The following is an 18,821-nucleotide window of genomic DNA, read 5'->3' as shown; positions in this document are numbered from 1 at the left end:
GTACCACCTAAGGGTGGTGATTCATGCTAATTCAATTTGTGGCTGCTCTGAAATGGTCAGTGGAGACTCTTAACACCAGAAAGAAAATCAGGCTGTTGCTGTCTCATCAGGAGCAATGAAAAAACATGTGAAAAACTGGTTTTGGGATGTGAGAGCATTAGAAGGTTCCTGGGGAACTTGTATTGTTCTTGAAATGATTGAGTAAGGTATGTGGGGTGCACATAAATATTTCTTTGTATGGACAGTGTAGGATCTGTATATATCCACGTGGACATGAATATTGTGCCTTGTATGGAGTGATCCTACTGGTAGTTTGGGATCTGCTAGATGTTATAGGGTAGAATTAGCAGTGCGGGTTCTTTTTTTTTTTTTTTTTCTTTCCCCTTTTCAAGCCTTATTCGTTGCATTATAATAGCAGAATAGGTTTTAATTCTGTTTTGCACTCTGCCTCTCCATATTCCCCCTCCCCCCGGTTTGGTGTTTAGGAGACGATAGCAGTAAAGACGAGAGCAGTTGTCATAGTTTCTTTGCTTGTTCACGTGGCTCTTAGTACCTGCTGGTCAGTCCTGGCTTGGGGAAGGTGCTGAACGTAACGTGGGCTCAGATTAGATCCAGTGACTGGGACCATTCATCCTGATATTCTGTTACTATCTTCTGACCATAATTGCTAGAGACGTACATAAATGTTTTTATGTACTGATAAGCTGTGTAATTCCACAAATACGTATCAGTTTTTTTTCTAGTCTTAAAATCTGATAATTTTAATAGGGGAGAAGGTCTTCCAGCATACTAGGGTAAACTTCCTAACTCACATTCAGTGGTTAAAACTCGTCTGTCATGCTGATTGGTAAAGCTGAATGTCTCAGCTATGCAGATAGCAATAATGCTGTGAAAAGAAGTCTGCTGTGAAAATGTAGTCTGGGGAAAAAAAAAAGCTTCTGTTTTGAATGTGTGAACTTCCCTACTGAACATACGGGATCGCTGTCTTGAGCATATTGTTCTTACAAAGTTAACAGGGCTGGAACTGCTAGGCAGGGAAAGTTGTTCTCCTTGCTTTGTTCTGGCTGCCCAGCCAAAGGCTTGGTGGTCCAGTGTTGCTCCTTAGTTCAATTAAGGCAGTCCTTGGCCTGCTTCTTTTTATTCGTTCTCTTTTCAGCAGAACTCCTGAAGGTGGATTTCCTGAGGATTTGAAACATGAGCGCCACTGCCAGAACATCTATCCTCTTTCCTTGCAGCTCTGGGCTAGTGACATGAACAGGGGCAGTAGGATGCGTTGGAAGAAGCAAACAGCGGTTCTTGTAGCTAGCTCCTTTGACAGGAAGAAGAATGGGACACTTCAGAAAAATGTGGTAATGAGCAGGGAATTACCTTGCTCATACTCTTAGCACACACTCATTGAATTGAATTGGAGTTCTGGAATTGGGTGTATGTGACAAAAACATAGTGGGCCCCTAGAACTGACAAGAAACAGACAAGATAGGCTAAAATGAACTGGTACCTACTGGAAAGGGAAGGAAGCCTGTCTTCTGTTAGATGCTTCCCAAAGCTTTGTTAAATATCATCAGAATGAATCCTTTGTTTCTTGCCCTTAGGTGGGTGTATGGTATGTTTTCTTCTTAGAAGCAGAACTGATTGGTATGCTTTAATAATAGTATAGCTCAAGGAACAAACTTTCAGTTAGGTAGTTGGATACAGTTTTCATTACTGTCTGTTAGGTGGCTGTAAGTAGGATTCCACTGGCTGTGAGTGGTTTGACTATGAAAAACTCAGTTATTTTCAACTTCAGACTGCTATTGTAAACGGGTCTGGGATTCAGTTGTGTTGGACTATACGTACCTCCAGAATCACCAGTTACTCATGGTTACAGTGAGAAAGTAAAAAAGCAGCTCAAAGATACAAACAACTGCTTTTTTTTTCTCTTGCAGGAAGTGGTACGCAGTGAGCTTAGTGTTGGATGTTTTAATTGTTGCTCATCTAAAATGAAATTCAATCAAAATAAGGTAGTATCCTTAGTGTGGCATACGGAAAAACATTCATCACCAGCTAATATTGGCACTTAGATTTGTCAGGCTGTAGTGTGAGAGCAGAGGAGATGCTTGTGATGGGGGAGGCTTAGAACAAGGCATTGGAGTTGGATTTAGGCTAGGTAAAGTAGTATAGATGAGCAGCGATAAGCAGAAAACTTTAGAAGGGGATTATGCATGACGTAAATGACAAAGTTCAAGTGTTTTCTTACTCAGAACTATAAAATAGCTATAAAGTACTTTTTCTGCATAGGGGATAAACAGTGTTCAAAGACAAACTTGAATTGGGCTCATTCTTCTAAATCTAACCCGTATATGGTCACTTGAGGTAAGACTTTTCTAGACATTTAGTTATCTAAAATGCAGATGAATATCTGTGGGGCTTTTCCCAAAGCATTTTAAGCTCTTGAAATAAATGACTCAGATCATATAAGAGACCAGCTGCTGTGTAAGCACACGTGCTTGCTGTCCCTGACAGCATTATATATGAAAAGAAAGGTCCGTTCAGGCTTTGTACTGGTAAGTTCATTCATGTGGCTCTCACTGTGTGTTGTCCTTCACCTGCCTTCACAATGCAAAGGGATTGTGTCAACTTCTTGTCGAGTCAGCATAGTATTTTGTCAGGAGAAGGGCAAATTTGACTTCTGTCTGCATCCTAGGGTTCTCTTTATTTTGAGTTGGATATCTCTTCCTGCTTTGTTTTTGTTTTGTGATGTTACTCAGAACCTCAAGTGTCTATGGGCACTTCTGGGAGTTGGGTCTGAAGTTATTTCTCATGGAAAGTTGCTGCTAAGATCAGTAGGTGTTACTCTGAGGTCTGGCATACTGTCTGAAAGACGAGATCACCTACTACAGGTGCTGCTTAAGGTTGTGATCTGAAATAGGTGGCAGTTAAGTTGCTCTCGCTGTTTCTGCTACAATAATTTGTCTGGAGAGTGGTTGATGCAGTGAAAAAAAAAATCTTTGGAAATTTCAGGAAGTTCTTGTGTGTTGTCTTAAGTCCTTAGAGGAGAGGCATCTCTTCCTAGTGTTTTTGATCTTTCCGCATTACTTGTTACAGAAACAACTGTTAGGGTAATCCTTACTATATTTGCTATAACTTTTGACATGCTAATTCAGAGAAACTTTTAATAGTTACCTATGTTTTAAGTGGAAGCTTACACAAAGCACAACTTTAAGAGTAATTCTCTTCCACTGACATTCCTTTCTTTAGATTTCTAAATCTCTCAGGTGTTAAAACTTGCATGGAATTTCGTGCAGGGAATTTCATTGATAACAAGCTAGACTTGCTGTATGAAAGACAAGAAGCGGATTATTCTGCTCCCAGGCCTGCAGATTGCTATTAAAGTTGTGTGGTATTTCACAAATACCTGTTAAAACTCTGCTTGCCTTCTAAGATCACCCTCTCAGAAGAGTTGTCATGGTGGTGTTTGGAGAGTTCCTGTGTTGTGTGGATATTTATGTTGCCTGTGCTTGGCAACTCTGGCTTGGTACTCTGACTTACCTTTGGCAATATAATAGCTTATTCTATTGACATGTGAGCACATGGCTCTGTTTCACCTTTTGTATATTGCTATAAACTTTAGTTAGCAAATAAAAACATCTGCTTTAGGTGATGCAGAAGGAAATCTGGATGAGTATCCTCAAGACTAATTTCTGACCTCGCTTTCTTCTGCATTTGGTGACTTTTGGATCAAGATCAGTAGATAGGAAAAACTCTGGACTGCCTTGATGAGGAAAAGCCAAACAGAATAGTTAACTTTCTGTAGGATTCCTGACAATTTTAAACTCTGGCATTCTTTGTGGTGTGTCAGAAACAGCTCTTAAAAATGAGGAACAAATTTGTCAAGACTCGTAGCAGAGTATACCAGAAAAGTCCAAACAAATGTTACGTAGTGCAAAATAGTTCGTCTTAGCTGAGAAATTCAGAACTTTTTAGTTCTAAAGGAAAGAAAACAGCCTATTCACCTTTGCAGTGGATTTTTAGTAAAAAAAACAACAACAACAACAACAACAAAAAATCGTTATGAAAAGTGTATTTGAAACAAAAATGTTGCAACTTTATAGTTAGTGTATTTTAAGGAGATAGCTGTTTGCTTCTGTCAGAGTATTTAGAACTAACTTGGTGACATACCTTAAAAGTGCTGCTGTTTGTAGACATGCACAGAACTTCCCTTATGCCAAGACTTTAGATTTTCTTAAAATACTTCTTCAACATTACTATTGTAGGCCATGCTTTTTGCGGAGTAACGTCATGAGAAATTACAAGTAAGACTGCTTGCTCGGGGAGCAGGCATGCAGAAGAGGTCTGGCAGGATCTGATTTCAAAAGCTATCAAAATGAATTGAAAGTTTGCATTCCATCCCCCAGTGCGTGGTAGTTTTCACAACAGAAAAATCAGTTTCTGATGAGAGAATTAAGGGTGATCTAGGATCCGTTTATGGAGAGTTGCAGACCAGACAGGAGTGGGAAAGCAAAAAGCAAACTTGTGTTTCTTCTGTTAAGAGCCTCTGCCAACTCTGATAGCATTCTTCAAGTGTGGTGCAAATTTCTTTCTGCTGAGGACAGATAGCGCAATAATGGTTGTGGTGGAGGCCTTTTAAGGAGGAGCCCGTGATAATCAAGGACTTAAATTTAGCGTAGCGTTGTAGGGACCCCCCTTCGCACTGTTTCCTGAAGTATCCTGGTAGGAGGGGAGAATCATGCCTGCAGTCATTCTATTCCTGGGGTCCAATTGTATTTCTCGTGTGCATTTAACACATGTTGACGTGTATTTCATGTGGGAGTACTAGGTTGCAAAACTTTGGCTTAATGCTTACCCAGCGAAGCTGGCAGGAGTGCTGGAGTTGTACCAGACTGATCCCTGTCACGCTTCGAGCCTTGTGCTTCAGAAATGGTGTGGACATGTGAACGGCAGGCTAGAGCTGCTGTTTGGAAAAGTTGTTTGATCACTTCACAAAAGAGCTTAGGCAAGTAAATTAAACGAGTACCTCGATTCTTGCTAATGAAAATGCTGGTCCGGTGCTGTGGAGAAGCACAAAGTCCACTGTAATCATGAGGCATTTATTCCTTATGAATTTAAAACTCCTGTGAGTGCTTGCATTCTCTGGTAAAATTACTTGTGTTTTTGTGATTTGTGTTAGATTGAGAGGGGTAGGTTGATTCTGAAATCAAGGTACATTAAGAAGAAAAAGTGATTTTTCAAGGGATTCATGTTCTCTAAGAACTTCTGCAGCATTATCTTTGCCCTGACTCTTCTCTTCTTGGCTTCTGTTGTTGCTGCTGGCAGGTCTAGTGTTGTGGAAGCAGGTGACAAAGCCTTTACTGTGATTATAATAAATGAGGACAGGATGTAACTCTGCCTCTGATCAAAGTAACCGTGATGTCTTCTGTCCACTGAAGAATTTGGATTAAGAAAAATTTGGAAAAGAAAAGGGTTGAAGGATGGAAGGAAGCGTGCTGCTGGATGCAAGAGTAGATGGGAGAAGGACTGCACAACTTGAAGATGACTTCAGATGGGTCCTTTCTGTAAGGAGGGTTTGTTCTAGTGCTGATGTCTGATGCTGAGCCCTGTTGTAAACAAAAAGATCAAGCTTTTGGGTGAAACTGATGACATGAAAGGTGTGCAGTCAATGTCAGAGAGCAGTCTCTTTCTGGAAAATGAAGAATTGCAAAACAATCCAGATGCTTTGACTCCATGCAGGTATAGTCTCTGTGCAGCTGATAAGACGCTGCCTTGATGTTGTCTCCATACTTCTAGTTTCTGTCCAGATGAATACAGGCTTTGGGATCACGCTTCACTAGTCTGAGGTGCTGCTAGTATTCTTTCCTAGAAACTTTGGGGATTTTTTAGAAGTTTGTCCTTTTAGTCAGTTTCTCAGCCCAGCTGGAGGAGTTAAAGACATGTTGGTAATGGAGGTGGAAGGCTGAATCAAGTATTTTTGGATAACTTGAGCATACCATGTCATGAGTAAGAAATCTGTCCTCATCAAGAGATACCAGCAGTAATAAGGAAAAATAGGGGTGAGGAGACTATGGCTCTGACCTCCTGCACTTTGATACGATGGCTTCTTTTCTCCAAGATCCTCGTCATTGTCCCCTTTTCCCTACTACTGTGCTGTACTTGCTGCAGTGCTTTTTAGTGCCATTTCTCAGTTCTGCTGTGTTTAGTCTACTGTGGAGGGTGAGAGGAGCAAGAGTGTGTGTGCATGCTAGATGTGTAAGGGGCAAACTGAACGTGACTGGGTGTCGTTGGAGGAGAAGTGCTGTACTGTGTGGCGTTTTCAAGAAACGAATACTTTGCAGAGGAAAGAATCAAATTTTCTGCTTACTTGGGAGCTTCTCGTATTGCAAGTATCTTGAAATAAAGTGTCTTTTTGGAGTCTTAAATTCCTTTAAGTGAACTCTGAGTAGCACTCTGAATTGCTGTAGAAGGGTCATCTGATGTGGGAAGAGGAAGAGATGGGGTAAAGAGGTTTAATGTTGAATTAAGTGGCATTAAAACCTACTGAGTAGATCAGTTGTATTTCAGTGATGTGCTAGATAAGAAGCATAACTTTATAAGTGAATGGTTGTAGAGAAGAACTGCCTTAGCAATTCTTCCGTTTTAGAAATAGAGAAGGGTGTTTATTTAAGTAAAAGTTGGAAGACGGCTTCTTACAAAGCAGTTGCTTGATGTGCATTCTGAGGCTTCCTTCATGCTGCCTTTATTCACTTAATACAGGGTTTATATGCAGGGCACATCTCCATAACGTTTTCCTTATTGAAAGGTACAAAAAACTTTTATACTTGGACTTTGTAGCACCTTGGGTGAATGCAGCATCAGTCTGTCCTCGTTAGGCAGGTGAGTAATAAGACTTATCACAAGAGGACTGTAGGGATGGATTGCATAAAACAGGCTGGTTTCTAACGCCACACCTGGGTCTTAATTTTCCTTTTTTCCACAGAAGGTCAGTCAAATCTCTGAATCGTTTATCTGAGAAGCCTCAGACTTTACATTGACTTGTTAATGCATATATTGGCCTTTGGATATTTGAATAGGCAGCAGAGGAAAACCACTCACCTTAACTATCCACCTCCTCAATAGCCATCATCTCCCTCTGTTGTTACACCACAAAACATGCCTCAGCACACTCGTTCAGCATTACTTACCCTGCTGTCTGCTCAGTGTCATCAGGCCGTACAACAGGAACCTCTCATGGCCAGGATTCCCAAAAGCACATCACATCCCCAGCAAACGAAGCTTTATCTGAGTGTCTAGGCCTCTGTTTCTGCTGCTGGTTGTAGAGGACAGAAACCTAGCTAGGCCTAACCCCAAAACCCTCTGGCAGAAATTGTATCACGGAACATTTACTTCCAGCAAGGGGTTGGTTGCAGATCCCAGAAGGTGGCTGTGTGGATGTTGGTGGTGATGCGAGGTGGGCTGTTGCTGCCGGTTGTGAATCCCTCGCGCGTCTGCTGGGAAGTGGTGGAACACTTTGTGAAACTTTGGGATCATCTCTGGGGTTTGACCTACATCTAAAAGTTTGTTCTTCTTCAGACAGCACGCTCCAGACGCCCACGGAGGAAAATTGTTAATTTTTGAGTGACAAACGGGGCGGTGCATGGGTGACAAAGCCTTGAGAGGCCTCCTCCGGGCCCTGGCAGTCCTGCTTGTGCTGCTTCCCCTGCAGATGCCTTGGAAGGAGTTTGCTGTTACTTCGTAAAGAAGGGGGAATGATTAATGAAATTCCTCGGCGTGCTATTGAAGAGGAGAGCGTGAGGTCAGGTTTATCGGGTCTGTTTCTGTATCAGCTTGGACCTGCTGGGTGATCAAAGGCAGCTTCTGGAGGTGAGAGGCAGGGCGCGTCTCAGTGACAAAGCTGGAAGGGGGAAGCTTGCTTTTAAGACAATGCCACTCCGGGGAAAGTTTGCCTAGCTAAGAAAAAAAGGTTAGAGATGCAGACGTCCTTCTGGAGAAGAAACTAATGGTGCATCTTATTTAGGGGTTTTCTGTTGATTTCTAAAAGGCTGTGGGCTGCTGCTTATCTGGGAGCAGCTCTGGGTAAAGCTGTGCCTGAACTCTTGTGGGAAATGGGAAGCTAAGTTGTATCTAAAGGGTATTTCGTGTTTGCCTGCTTCATATTTTGTATAATACATCAACCACTTGTTAATCCTGATAAAACCCTAGGAAAAAAAAAAGGAAATGGAGCATTAAGAACATGGGAAAGAGCCCTAGTGCTGTATTGTCTGTACAGTGCCCTTTTTGCTCCTAGGTTTTTTTTCCTCAGAAAACCAGAAATACCAGCCTGCTGAGTACTGCTGAGAGCTCAGCCCTTCAGGATGGGCTCAGTATATGCACAGCCTGACTCGATGATCCCAGCTGTATTGTGACCTCTGTCTGATCAACACCGTGGGCATTTTTTTAGCTTCACCTTGAGCGCAAATGTGGTTGCGTGCTAGGGAATTGCCCACAAAACAGCTCCCAATGTGTTTTTTTTATGTATAACTTGAAAAGCCGTTTTTCTCTTGACCTTCAGATAAAAGTGCTGTTTATGAAGTAACAACAAAAATGCGCAGATTTAGTACGTGGCATATGAAGTAGGGAAGGACAATGGGATGTTAAATCCAGGCTTGTTTTATTGCGCTCTTTATGTTGCGTGGTGCTAAAGTCATTGCTTTGTGGGAAGACCAAACTGGAAAAAAATAATTACATAAAAATAGCAGCTCTGGAAACAAGGTGTCCTGGTGATTTGAGGTGTAAAGGCCAAATAGGGTCTGTCTGTCCCTTTTGTAAGGGAATGAATAAACGTGTTGTGTTCTTGGCCATTCAAGAGAGGGCAACGCGCTGAGCTTCTTACACAAACTGTGGCATTATACTAGCAGCTGTATGGCCTGCTATGCTGCCTTAAAGCATGAGAGAAATGGCTTGTTTTGAGGAAGGAGAGTTAATTTTTGCTTTTGTGAGCTTTGTTGTATAGTTTAAACACCTAGCTTTGGAACACTGTAGCCTTTTTAGCCAGTCTGGTTAATTCTAGGAGACCAGGCTGTTGCTTGCTCTGAAAGCTCACCTTTGTCATGGCACGGCACCTGCTAGCAGCTAAACCTGTGTCTTGTGTAAAAGCAAGCAAGCTGTCTTCCTCCCTAGGATCCTCTAGGGCACCTATTTTCAGAGGTTTATGGACACTTCCTGCTGCTGTTGGTGCAGCAAGCACTGATGGTCAGACCAATGTCTGAACAGTTAAAAGGACAGGTACAGTTGAAAGCAGGTTTTGAATACAAAAAAATCCTTAAGTGAGCTTTATCTTGAATTGGTTAATGGCTTTGCTCTGGTAACTGAGGGCCTTTTAAGGGTTCTTGCCTCGGTGCTCTCCATTTGAATGTTGCCTTTGCTGCAGGCTGGCCATAGTACTGTAGTGTAGTACTAATATTTTGCACCTGAAGTCTGTCTGGAAGGAGAGTGACTGTATTTTTACATGGGAATCCCTTTAAGACAGGAATCTTTCCTGCTTGTGCACGATTGCAAGGAGTGTTTCTATACAGACCAAGCCCCTCGGGGGAATGGCAGTATATTTAATTGCAGCTTCCTGATAGTTCGTAGACCTTCTGTGTTTTAATAACACTTGCATTACGAGTTTGCTCTCCATCCTGAACTTTGGAGTTTGAGGAAATCAGACAGCTTCCTACTCGAATGTTTTAGCTGCTTGGGCTGCAGTGTTTTCAAGGTGGTGTTTCCCTTCTGAATATCTTGTTTTTTACGTTTCAGTGTTCATTTATCAAAGTCTTTTAAGTCTTTTTCTTTGCCTTATGATGTATACAGAGCTAAAATATTAGGGAGAGAGGAGAGAAGAGCTAATAGAGAAGCCTGTTGTGATTCTCTTGCAAACAAAGGTATTCTTACCATTGTAAAGTTCTGGTGGGTGTCTGAAGTGCGATGTTTTTCCTTACAATATTTGGCAACTGCTAATAAAAGCAGCTTTGGTGTTTTTTCTGCTTTTCCTCCTACATAAAGCAGCAGCCTATAATGGAGACCATTTGTGTATGTGTGTGCAAGGAATGTAATATTAACGATTTTTTTATAATGCATGGCAAATGCACTTCTGAGCCTTTTTTCTAACAGAACACAAGCAGCTGTTTCCTCATTGAAATACAGTCTGCTTTGTAGCATGGTGTAAAAGAATGTAAGTGCAAGTTTGGGTGCCATAAAACAATTTCTTACACTGGTAGAAATAAAACTGGGGAAGAGAATGCTTTCGTGACAGTTGCTTTAACCTTCCACAGACAGGGATGGTGGAAAATAATTTTGTAAATAACTTAGCAGCTTAATGTGCTCTTGCTCAAATGTGCTGTTTTACTGCATGTGCTCCCCTGGAATTAATGTAGGCACAGAGGAGATGGTGTTGGGTGTGAAGACCACCACCTGGGGGTGTGTGGGAACTGGAAACAGTAGGGTGAGTGTTTGGGGCCTGGCCCTTGGTTCTTCTAATGCATATCCCCCTGCAGCTGTGTGTGAGGTGTGAAGCACAACCAGGCTCTTCTGCCTGGGTTTCTCACCTTTCTATACAACTGGAGATGTAAAGTGCAGTATTATTTTCTTGCTCATAGTGATGTTCTCAAGTTTGGTCTGTTTCATGGCCTGGCTGCACTGGTTCTTGTTTAAGCTCGTTTACCTGTACCTTCACCATTTGTCTACAGTTATTTTTACAGGGTCTTCTAGTAGAAAAAGTCAACTCCCATGCTTTCTTCGTACACTCAGCTTACACATTTTTCCTCCTTTTTGAAACGAGCAGTGTCTATACTACAGCTCTGCAGGGTTTTTTCCTGAGTCTTGCTTTGGTTGATGGTGATAGTTAAGAAACAGGAGACCAGAAAGAAGGAAAGACAGACTCTTTCTTAATATTTGCAGGAGTCAGTGTGAGATGTCAGCTCTGCTTGAAATAGGTACTTCAGCACAGTAGGTTCTAGCTGCTAGCGCTGTTCCTGGAGTGAAAGTGGCAATAAGGTAGACAAAACTTTTCTCTGAAGTCAGCTCTGATGTCTTGGCAACTGTTTCAGTTTTGGATTTAATTCATAAGGCTTCTTGCTTTTTTTTTTTTTTAAAGTGAACTTTTTAAGAACTGACAGCCAACTCTTCTGTTTCTATTTTTTACAGCCATTACACAGATCAAAATAATTTAGTTTTATCTTTAAAACACAAACTTACTATTTCTAGTGTTTTTGGTGATTAATGCAAGTAGAGGACTGAAACTAGTATTTTTATTTCAGTGAAACTCAACCTAATGAGAAGCTCTTCCAAAACACTAGTCACCATAAGTATGGACTGAATTAATGTGGCTCTCTTAAGAGCATCTCTCAGTGTTCAGGTCTGTGCAAACCAGTATTGAAATAGGCAAGAGTAGATCCAACTGCTTCTAGGCAGGGTGATACAGCCACAAGATAGAGGTGTTGTGAAGAAGCAGTGAAGAACTTGGAAGAAAAATTCTGGTATTTCCATCTCTTTTACCTAAAATACTGAAAGCTTTACTATTATTGGGGCTGATAGGAAATGTCTGGAAGTTTATTTTAAAAAAAAAAAGGAAAAACTTTCATTCTTTGACATAAGGGTTTTGTCAAAAAAAAAAAAATCATAATTTGGTTACATCATCAACCCTTCTCACCCATCTCACCTGTTCACAAACAGAATTAATTCCAATTATATTGGGGGAAAATATTAATGAAAGCTTTCTAACCTGGCTGAGACAGTTGAAAAACTGACTTGATGTCAAGGAGAGATTCAGCTGCTTATAAGTTCCCCAGCCCTTTGGGCAGGTTGTGCTGCTGCTCTAAATGGCATGGCCAAGGAGTGGTCAAACTGTACTCGTCTTACAGGTTGGCCCCTCCTGAGGGCTCTGCCAATTTAGGAGTACATTTTTTTTTTTTTTTTTTTTTTTAATCTAAAGCACACAAAGATGATCGGTAATGAAGGAATTGCTCGGCCTGGCACATGGCTTTGTGTCTACATATAAAAGCACAGAGATTTTGTCTCCTTGTGGTTTTCATCTGAAGTTGAACAACCTGGAGATGGAGGTCATCCAAAGCTACCCATTTGTTTTGAGTATTGCAGAGAGGAAAATACATGCGGGATTACTTTCTTTAAGCTGTCTGAAAGCTGGAGCTCCGGAATCACAAAGGGACTGTTTACTTTCAATGGGAGATACTCATGGAAAAGCATCCTCTTAGGAGAAACTCCTCTTAAAAGCCTAAGCGTATTACAGAAAAAGTGCAGAGAGATCCTGTGTGCCTATCTCAGGAGCTGTACTAACTCTTGCTCCCTGCGCCCTGAATGTTAGGGGTTAGAAGCTTTAAGAGACAACATCTTAGGGCTGCCTCTGACACCTACACAACGTGTCACCAGGTGGAATCAGTACTTGGCCGGAGTTACCCAAATAAAATGGTAGGACTCTTGGTTGATGTTGAGAGTACTCAGGATATAAAATTACTGAAGACTTGTTCCTGAGGTCATGTAGGAAAAGGCAGCACTAAGGGTCTGTTGCGGGTAGCTGTGCTTCCAGTGGTGTGACTTCCTCTGTTAACAATGCATTATCCAGATAATTGCGTTTTTTGTTTTCATCCTGAGGAAAATGCTAATGGAAAGCCTTGAGTTACTCACTTATTGAGCACAAGCCTTCTCCAAGGCAAAATTTGGAAAAAATACAGCTTGTGTTTTGAGATTAGTCTGCTTGTGTCTTGGTAGACTGGGGGGAGAAAAGGAGCTTTCTGCTTGCAGGGAGGAATGTGCTTGCTTCTGCAGAGCCTGCTGGCTTGGAAGCGTGTCGCAGTGTGTGTGCTCCCTGACTTCTTTTGGAGGTGCTGTCTGGCACCTCTCTGCCATCACACTGAGAAAACTGCCTACAGGTTAATTGGGATCGTTCTTGTTTCTGCCCCTGTAGCTCCATAGCTTGCTAAAGCTGCTTTGGAAAGACAATTTTTGGCTTATATCGAATCATCTGTTCTTTTAGAAGTAGATGGTGGGACTACAATGGGTCTGTTAAAAATGCTAGCTTGAGCAGCAGTGAGCAAGAAACAAGTTTAATAGGAATTTCTAGCTTTTAGGAAGGAAATTAAGAATAAAGTATATTTAAATAATACACATTGGAGAACATCAGTGTAACATTAGTAATCAATCCGTGGTGTTCCTGTGTTTTGAAGGGTGCCCAACCTCAGAAAAAATGTAGTAGAGCTCAAAAAAGGTTCAGGGAACAGTAACGTGATGAAAAGCACCATATGGCTTCCTTAGCAAGGAGGACTGGGACCCTTCAGTGTGGAAGGGTGAGAACTGAGGGATGGGCTGGGCGATGAAGTAAAGGGATGAGTAGCATGGAGAAGGTGAACACAGCCTGATTACTCACTGCTTCCCGTAACATGAGGAGGAATTTCTCATGTTAACAAGTGGTAAGTTCAGAAGAAGCAAAGAAAATGTTTTTTTTATTTTTTATTTTTTTCCTCTCCATGTGTGCCCATTTAACTTGTGGACCTCTGTCACTGTGTGTTGCTGAAGCTAAAAGTTTGGGGTTAGTGTGGGACTAGGCTAACAAGGGGCTGGGAACACTGGTATCAATCCATCTAGGGAAGAAAAGCCATGCTTCTGTCCACCTCAGGAATCTTGCAGTGTGGATCTTCTTGTGGCTGGGAGAATGCTTTCTTGCCATATCAACATAGATGCTATGGTTTTATGCTTGGACGTTCATATTTGCCAGTGTTCTTTTGATTTCCCTGTCCATTGAGGAGCAGGTGGCTCTCAAATGAGCACAACACCCTGACACTGCTCGTGAATCTTTGGTTTGTGCCCGTGTTGCTTTCCTTCCTGTGTCAGTTTTGATGTTACCCACTGAAGCGTGGTGAGTGCTGTGGCTGCAAGATGGTAACGCTGCTCAGGGTGAGGTACCACAGCCTCCAAGAGCTGCCTGTAGTGGAAGGACTGGCTGCTTCTTGGCATCTAAGTTTAGTGTTTGGAAAATAAATCTTGCTTTAGAAAAGAGGAGGAGTGCTGCTTTGAGCTGTTTGTCCTACTGGAAAAACTAAAGGAACCCCTGTAAACACCGCGTCTGTCAGCAATTGTCACCGATGTATTAGGCAGGAAAACGGGGGTGGTGAGTGGTTTTATTGTTGCTTTTAAGATAATTTTCATGGGTATGCAGAAACTAACCTTGTATGTTGATGCTGACTCTTTGTTTTCCTAAAATCCAGTATCTCTGTGAGATGGCTCGGTCTGAGCATTTGTGTTGACAGCTTTGGAGTGCTGTGGGGCTGTGCTGTGACCCTTCATGTTGTGGTGGTGACTTCTTGTTACTGGAGGCTGAGCAGTTTTGCCACCCCCAGAGAGTTCAGTCTGTAAGTCATCATTTACAGGTTGTCCCCAGAGTGGTACCTGTAAATTAGATATTTTTAGGGTCATTGGTAGTCTTTTTAGTTAACCAGAATAGTATTTGTGTGCTGTTTTTATTTCTTTCACAGGCTTTTCGGTGATGTTGTTGTCTTGTTCTTGATTAACTAGCATTTAAATCAGGCCACTTCTTAAAAATGGAGTTTAAATAGCATTTCTCTTCCTGTTCAGATAGCAAGTTCATTTGAAGATGATAATCCCTTAATGTTTTTACTTTTTGTTTCGTCCTGAGTCAGGCACAATGATCCTGTTATCAGGCAGGCTGTTGCCTTGCTAGGAATAATGCTCTTCTTCCAAGGTATCCAACTCCCCTGCAGGATGTTCAGCTGTTACAGTATTATTGGGGAGTAGATACTGTTCCCTTTGTCAGGTTTTTGTCATTTTTCCTTCCAGGAAGATACTCAAGCTTTTTCATCCTGCAACTTGTATTCCTGTGTAGCGAAGAAAAATTAACATGCTTCTCAGTTTGGCTTCTCTCTGGGTGTCTGAGATGCTGTGTTCAGGAACTGTGTGTCGCATCCTTTCTTCCTGAGGGCAGCAGATCTTGGTTGGCTAACCTGGGAGAAGATCCCCAGAACAACAGTCTGGAGATCATTTGGAGAATGATCTCAATAGCTTTTAGTTTTGTCATATAAATAGGTGACAATTTGTTCTTTGAAGCTCGTAAACATTTGCACTTGATAGATAAGCCACTGTGAAGTTGTTGCTGTATAGTCAAGGTCTTGAACCCTTTTTGAGGAGAAGCCTCAAAAGTGTATTGCCACATAAACTTTTCCATTAGTAATTATCTATTAAATACTTACTTTGGTAGAATAAGAACTTGTTAGTGTTGGAAGTAAACTTGTGTATTTTAAGAATTCTGAAAAAACTTTCTGAACCAATAGAACCAATAATACATAGATAGATGTCATATGAAATAACTGAGACGTGTTGGAGGAGGTGATGAAAATTTTAAATCCTGGACAAAATACTCAGAGGGTTGGAGCACCTCTTGTGAGGAGAAGGCTGGGGATGGATGTTCAGCCTGGAGAAGAGAAGGCTCCAGGGAGAGAGACCTCATTGCAGCCTTTCAGTACTGAAAGGGAGCTTATAAAAAAGATGGAGAACAACTTTTTACTCGGGCAGATATTGATAGGACAAGGAGGAATGGTTTTAAATTTAAAGAGGGTGGATTTTAATTAGATGTTAGGAGGAAATTCTTTACTGTGAGGGTGCCCAGAGCAGCTGTGGCTGCCCCATCCCTGGAGGTGCTCAAGGCCAGGCTGGATGGGGCTTTGGGCAACCTGGTCTGGTGGGAGGTGTCCCTGCCCATGGCAGGGGGGTACTGGGTGGTTTTTAAGGTCCCTTCCAACCCAAACCATTGTATGAAATTTTAAATAATAGAAAAAGACGTGGTGGTGGTGGGGAATTCAGAACCAGAGGAGTTATTGAAGTAGTTGAGGAATGACCTTATTGACTGAAGTTAATCAAGGTTCTGGGTTCGTTAGCAGTTGTTAATTGCATGTGCAGGTGATAAATTGCTATGGTTGCATTTTGCAGACTTACCTCTTCAGACATTGGGCATCCAACCTAATGTTAACATCTTACGTGACATGTATCTATCTCACTAGTTAATTGCCTATAAAATCACAAACTTCAGAAATCCTACTATATGAGTTATAAATTACAGGAACTAACTCAATTTTGTCAGATGACTTTGGCGGAAGGTGATTTTTTTTTTTTTTTTTTTTGCCTCTCTTTAACAAACACAAATGGCGATCAAGCATTGACATACCTCATCTGGATTGCTTCATAAAGTCAATGTTTTAATTTATTTAAATATGAAGCTGCTCACAGGACAGACTTTACACTGAGAGTGGGGAAGTTGTGATCTTACATCACCATTGCTTCACTTACATGCTGTCCTGTACTGGGGTACGTGGAACTGCAGCAGGTAGTTTTCAATTTGAGTATTTAGAGCTGGGCATATGCTGTGTTTGTTCCTGAAACAAACACTGCTGAAATACCTTTGTCAGATACATGGAAATCTGCACATTGTTTGGGCTTCTGTGGCCTCTCCCCATGTAAAACCATACAGTCAAGATTTCAGGTCTGCTCAGTGAGGCTGACTTTGGGAAAAGTCCACAGCTCTCCTGTCTGGGTAAGTAACGATCAGACTGGGAGGCTGGCAGTCAGCTACAGCCTTGGCTGGGTTTCTCTAATCCCGTTTTAGGCTATTCAGATTAAAAGTTCAGTGTGCTGGAAATGTTCTGCTGAGTTAATGAATGAAGTTCATAGGAGCTTTGTGAAGTCGGTAGCTCGATAGCCTGGTAGGCAATGGCTGAGAATTTGCACGTATAGAATGAAGTCGTGTAGGGCTTGGTTTTACACAAGTGCTTGAGCATCCTCTGCTTGGATCGTGTTTATTGATCTGCTATCCAAATCAAATATTCATGGCTGCAAATCAGCATGGAGCAGTGCGTCCCTTCAAAAGCTACATGGTTTTGGTGTGCTTTCACCATCAGCCTGATGGCACTTGCAGCCTAGACCCTCAAGTCTGTGTCAGGTTTCCCAGGACGTTTCCTTTTTCTCTTTTGTGTTTGAGCTTGGTGAACTGAGGTCAGTAGGAACTTTGTTTCCTGTTTGAACAGGACGCAGAGCTGCTCACTTCTGCGTCGACTCAGACTGGGGGTGGCAGATTTTGCAGCTCAGCAAGGCGAGGTGATGTGTTTTAATGGGGATTGCTTCCTACCCTGGTAATTTTTCAGCCACTAGGAGATCATTCTCAAGTATAAGTGTAGGGCAAATAACTTGACTAGCTTCAGCTTCTCTTGCTTGAAAATTTTATTCTTGTAGCTAAGAGGAATGTAATAAACCAGCTTCTGTTTTCAGGAGCTGTGGAAACTTGTATTTAGGATGGAATGATCATTTAGGCACGTTGCACTCTTCACCGATGCTCTGTGCATCATCTCCTACTCCCATCAAAACAGAAAATGCTGCTGAGTTGTACAGCTTTGTGTTATGTAGGTTATTATTGTTACACTCTTTTTGAACTAGACACCTTAAGAATGTAAACTCCCCGGATTATGATTTCAATGCAGTTGAGACATTAAAGCAAGAATTTAGCAAATGGCAAACACATTTTTTATGTTTGCATGCCAATAGCTGTGAAATACGTAGATAAATGAGGTTCTGGTTTAACTTAAATGCTACCACAATGTGATACAAAATGCAGAGTTTAAGTCAAATGTTAATAGCTGTCTAATTGTCATTTTTCATGTTATGGACTTGTTTGTTTTTATCTAAAGAATTGTTATAAACTTACAATGATTGTATATTTTTTTTACTGTTTTCAGACTATAGAATGAATTAATTTTTTCTTTTTGTTTTGATAGTCAAGAATCCCTTCAGTGATGAACTACGAGATATAGAAGTAAGTAAAAAAATAAAAAATAAAAAATTGAGATATTAGTCTTGAGTGATTGTATAAAAACATACTAGATCTGTTCAGAAGGGTGCGGGTTCCAGAATGTTTTGTATAAGGTGTTTCTTGCTACTTTAATGTTTTAATTTTTTGCTTTTTCATTTTGGGCAACATAACCAGTATTATAATATTTGGTTGATTGCTTTATATACTGACAAAATGTCACATAACTTTTCTTGTAGAGCTATGAGGAAAAAATGTGTTGTAGTAAGATTTTTGAGGCTAAATTTAATCAATTTTCCCTTAATATTTCTATTTGGCTTTTCAGCCACGGAAACACAAGCTGGTAAGAGATAATTGTCTTGAAACTCCAGGATCTTATTTAGTGCCATGGAAGAGCGAGAGCTAGGTCATCTACACAAAATGGATTAGAAAATTTGTCTTTTTCACTTGGAGTCAGTTCTATTATTTGTTCCTATATTTACTCTTTGAACTGGAATATGAGAATAGCCTGTTTTGAGATGTCACCACTGAAGGTATCTGGGTTACTGAGTTCTGAAGCATGGATTTTGGTGCTTCTCTCTTCTGGCCTTTCTGCCTGGGCTGTAAACAGTGGTCTTCTCCTAAGCATGTCCATGCAAACACCACGAGATAATTGTATGGTTTTTTTTTTGTCTAAGGTTGAGCTCTCCGAAAGTAAATTGTTGCATATTTTCAGATTTCACTGAAATCTTTCTTAGAAGAAAGAATCTTTCTGAACAAATGAAATTTTGAGGGGTAAATTATGTGGTACCCCCAGGCAAACAAACTGACCTTAGAGCGCTGCTCTTTGGGTACGCATGTGGTAGAGGACTGACTTCCCTCTTCTGCCATGCCTGACCAGGCAGGGGATGGGTTAACAAGGTTGGTTAACTTCCTGGGGAGTACCACTGTAATACCAATTTAATCTTAGTGATGAATTTGTAGGACCAGAATATGGGAGGCAACGCTGGCA

The 18,821-nt window shown here is 41.3% G+C and overlaps 1 protein-coding gene across 2 annotated transcripts in view; it reads left to right on the top strand.

Moving 5' to 3' along the window:
• Positions 1 to 18,821, top strand: part of LEMD3 (LEM domain containing 3) — a 48,516-nt gene that overhangs the window by 2,669 nt on the left and 27,026 nt on the right. For both annotated transcript variants that reach the window (XR_014690385.1, XM_084511426.1), the window contains exon 2: positions 17,799 to 17,836. Coding sequence is in view for 1 of the 2 variants with exons in the window: in XM_084511426.1 (XP_084367552.1) it covers positions 17,799 to 17,836 (38 nt within the window). In the remaining variant the exon portion in view is untranslated. The remainder of the gene's footprint in view (positions 1 to 17,798; positions 17,837 to 18,821) is intronic.

The sequence above is a fragment of the Aythya ferina genome, assembly GCF_964211825.1.
Source record: "Aythya ferina genome assembly, chromosome: 1".
NCBI lineage: Eukaryota > Metazoa > Chordata > Aves > Anseriformes > Anatidae > Aythya > Aythya ferina.
Note: the sequence above shows the minus strand (reverse complement) of the source record. Positions and strands in the feature narration are given on the sequence as shown.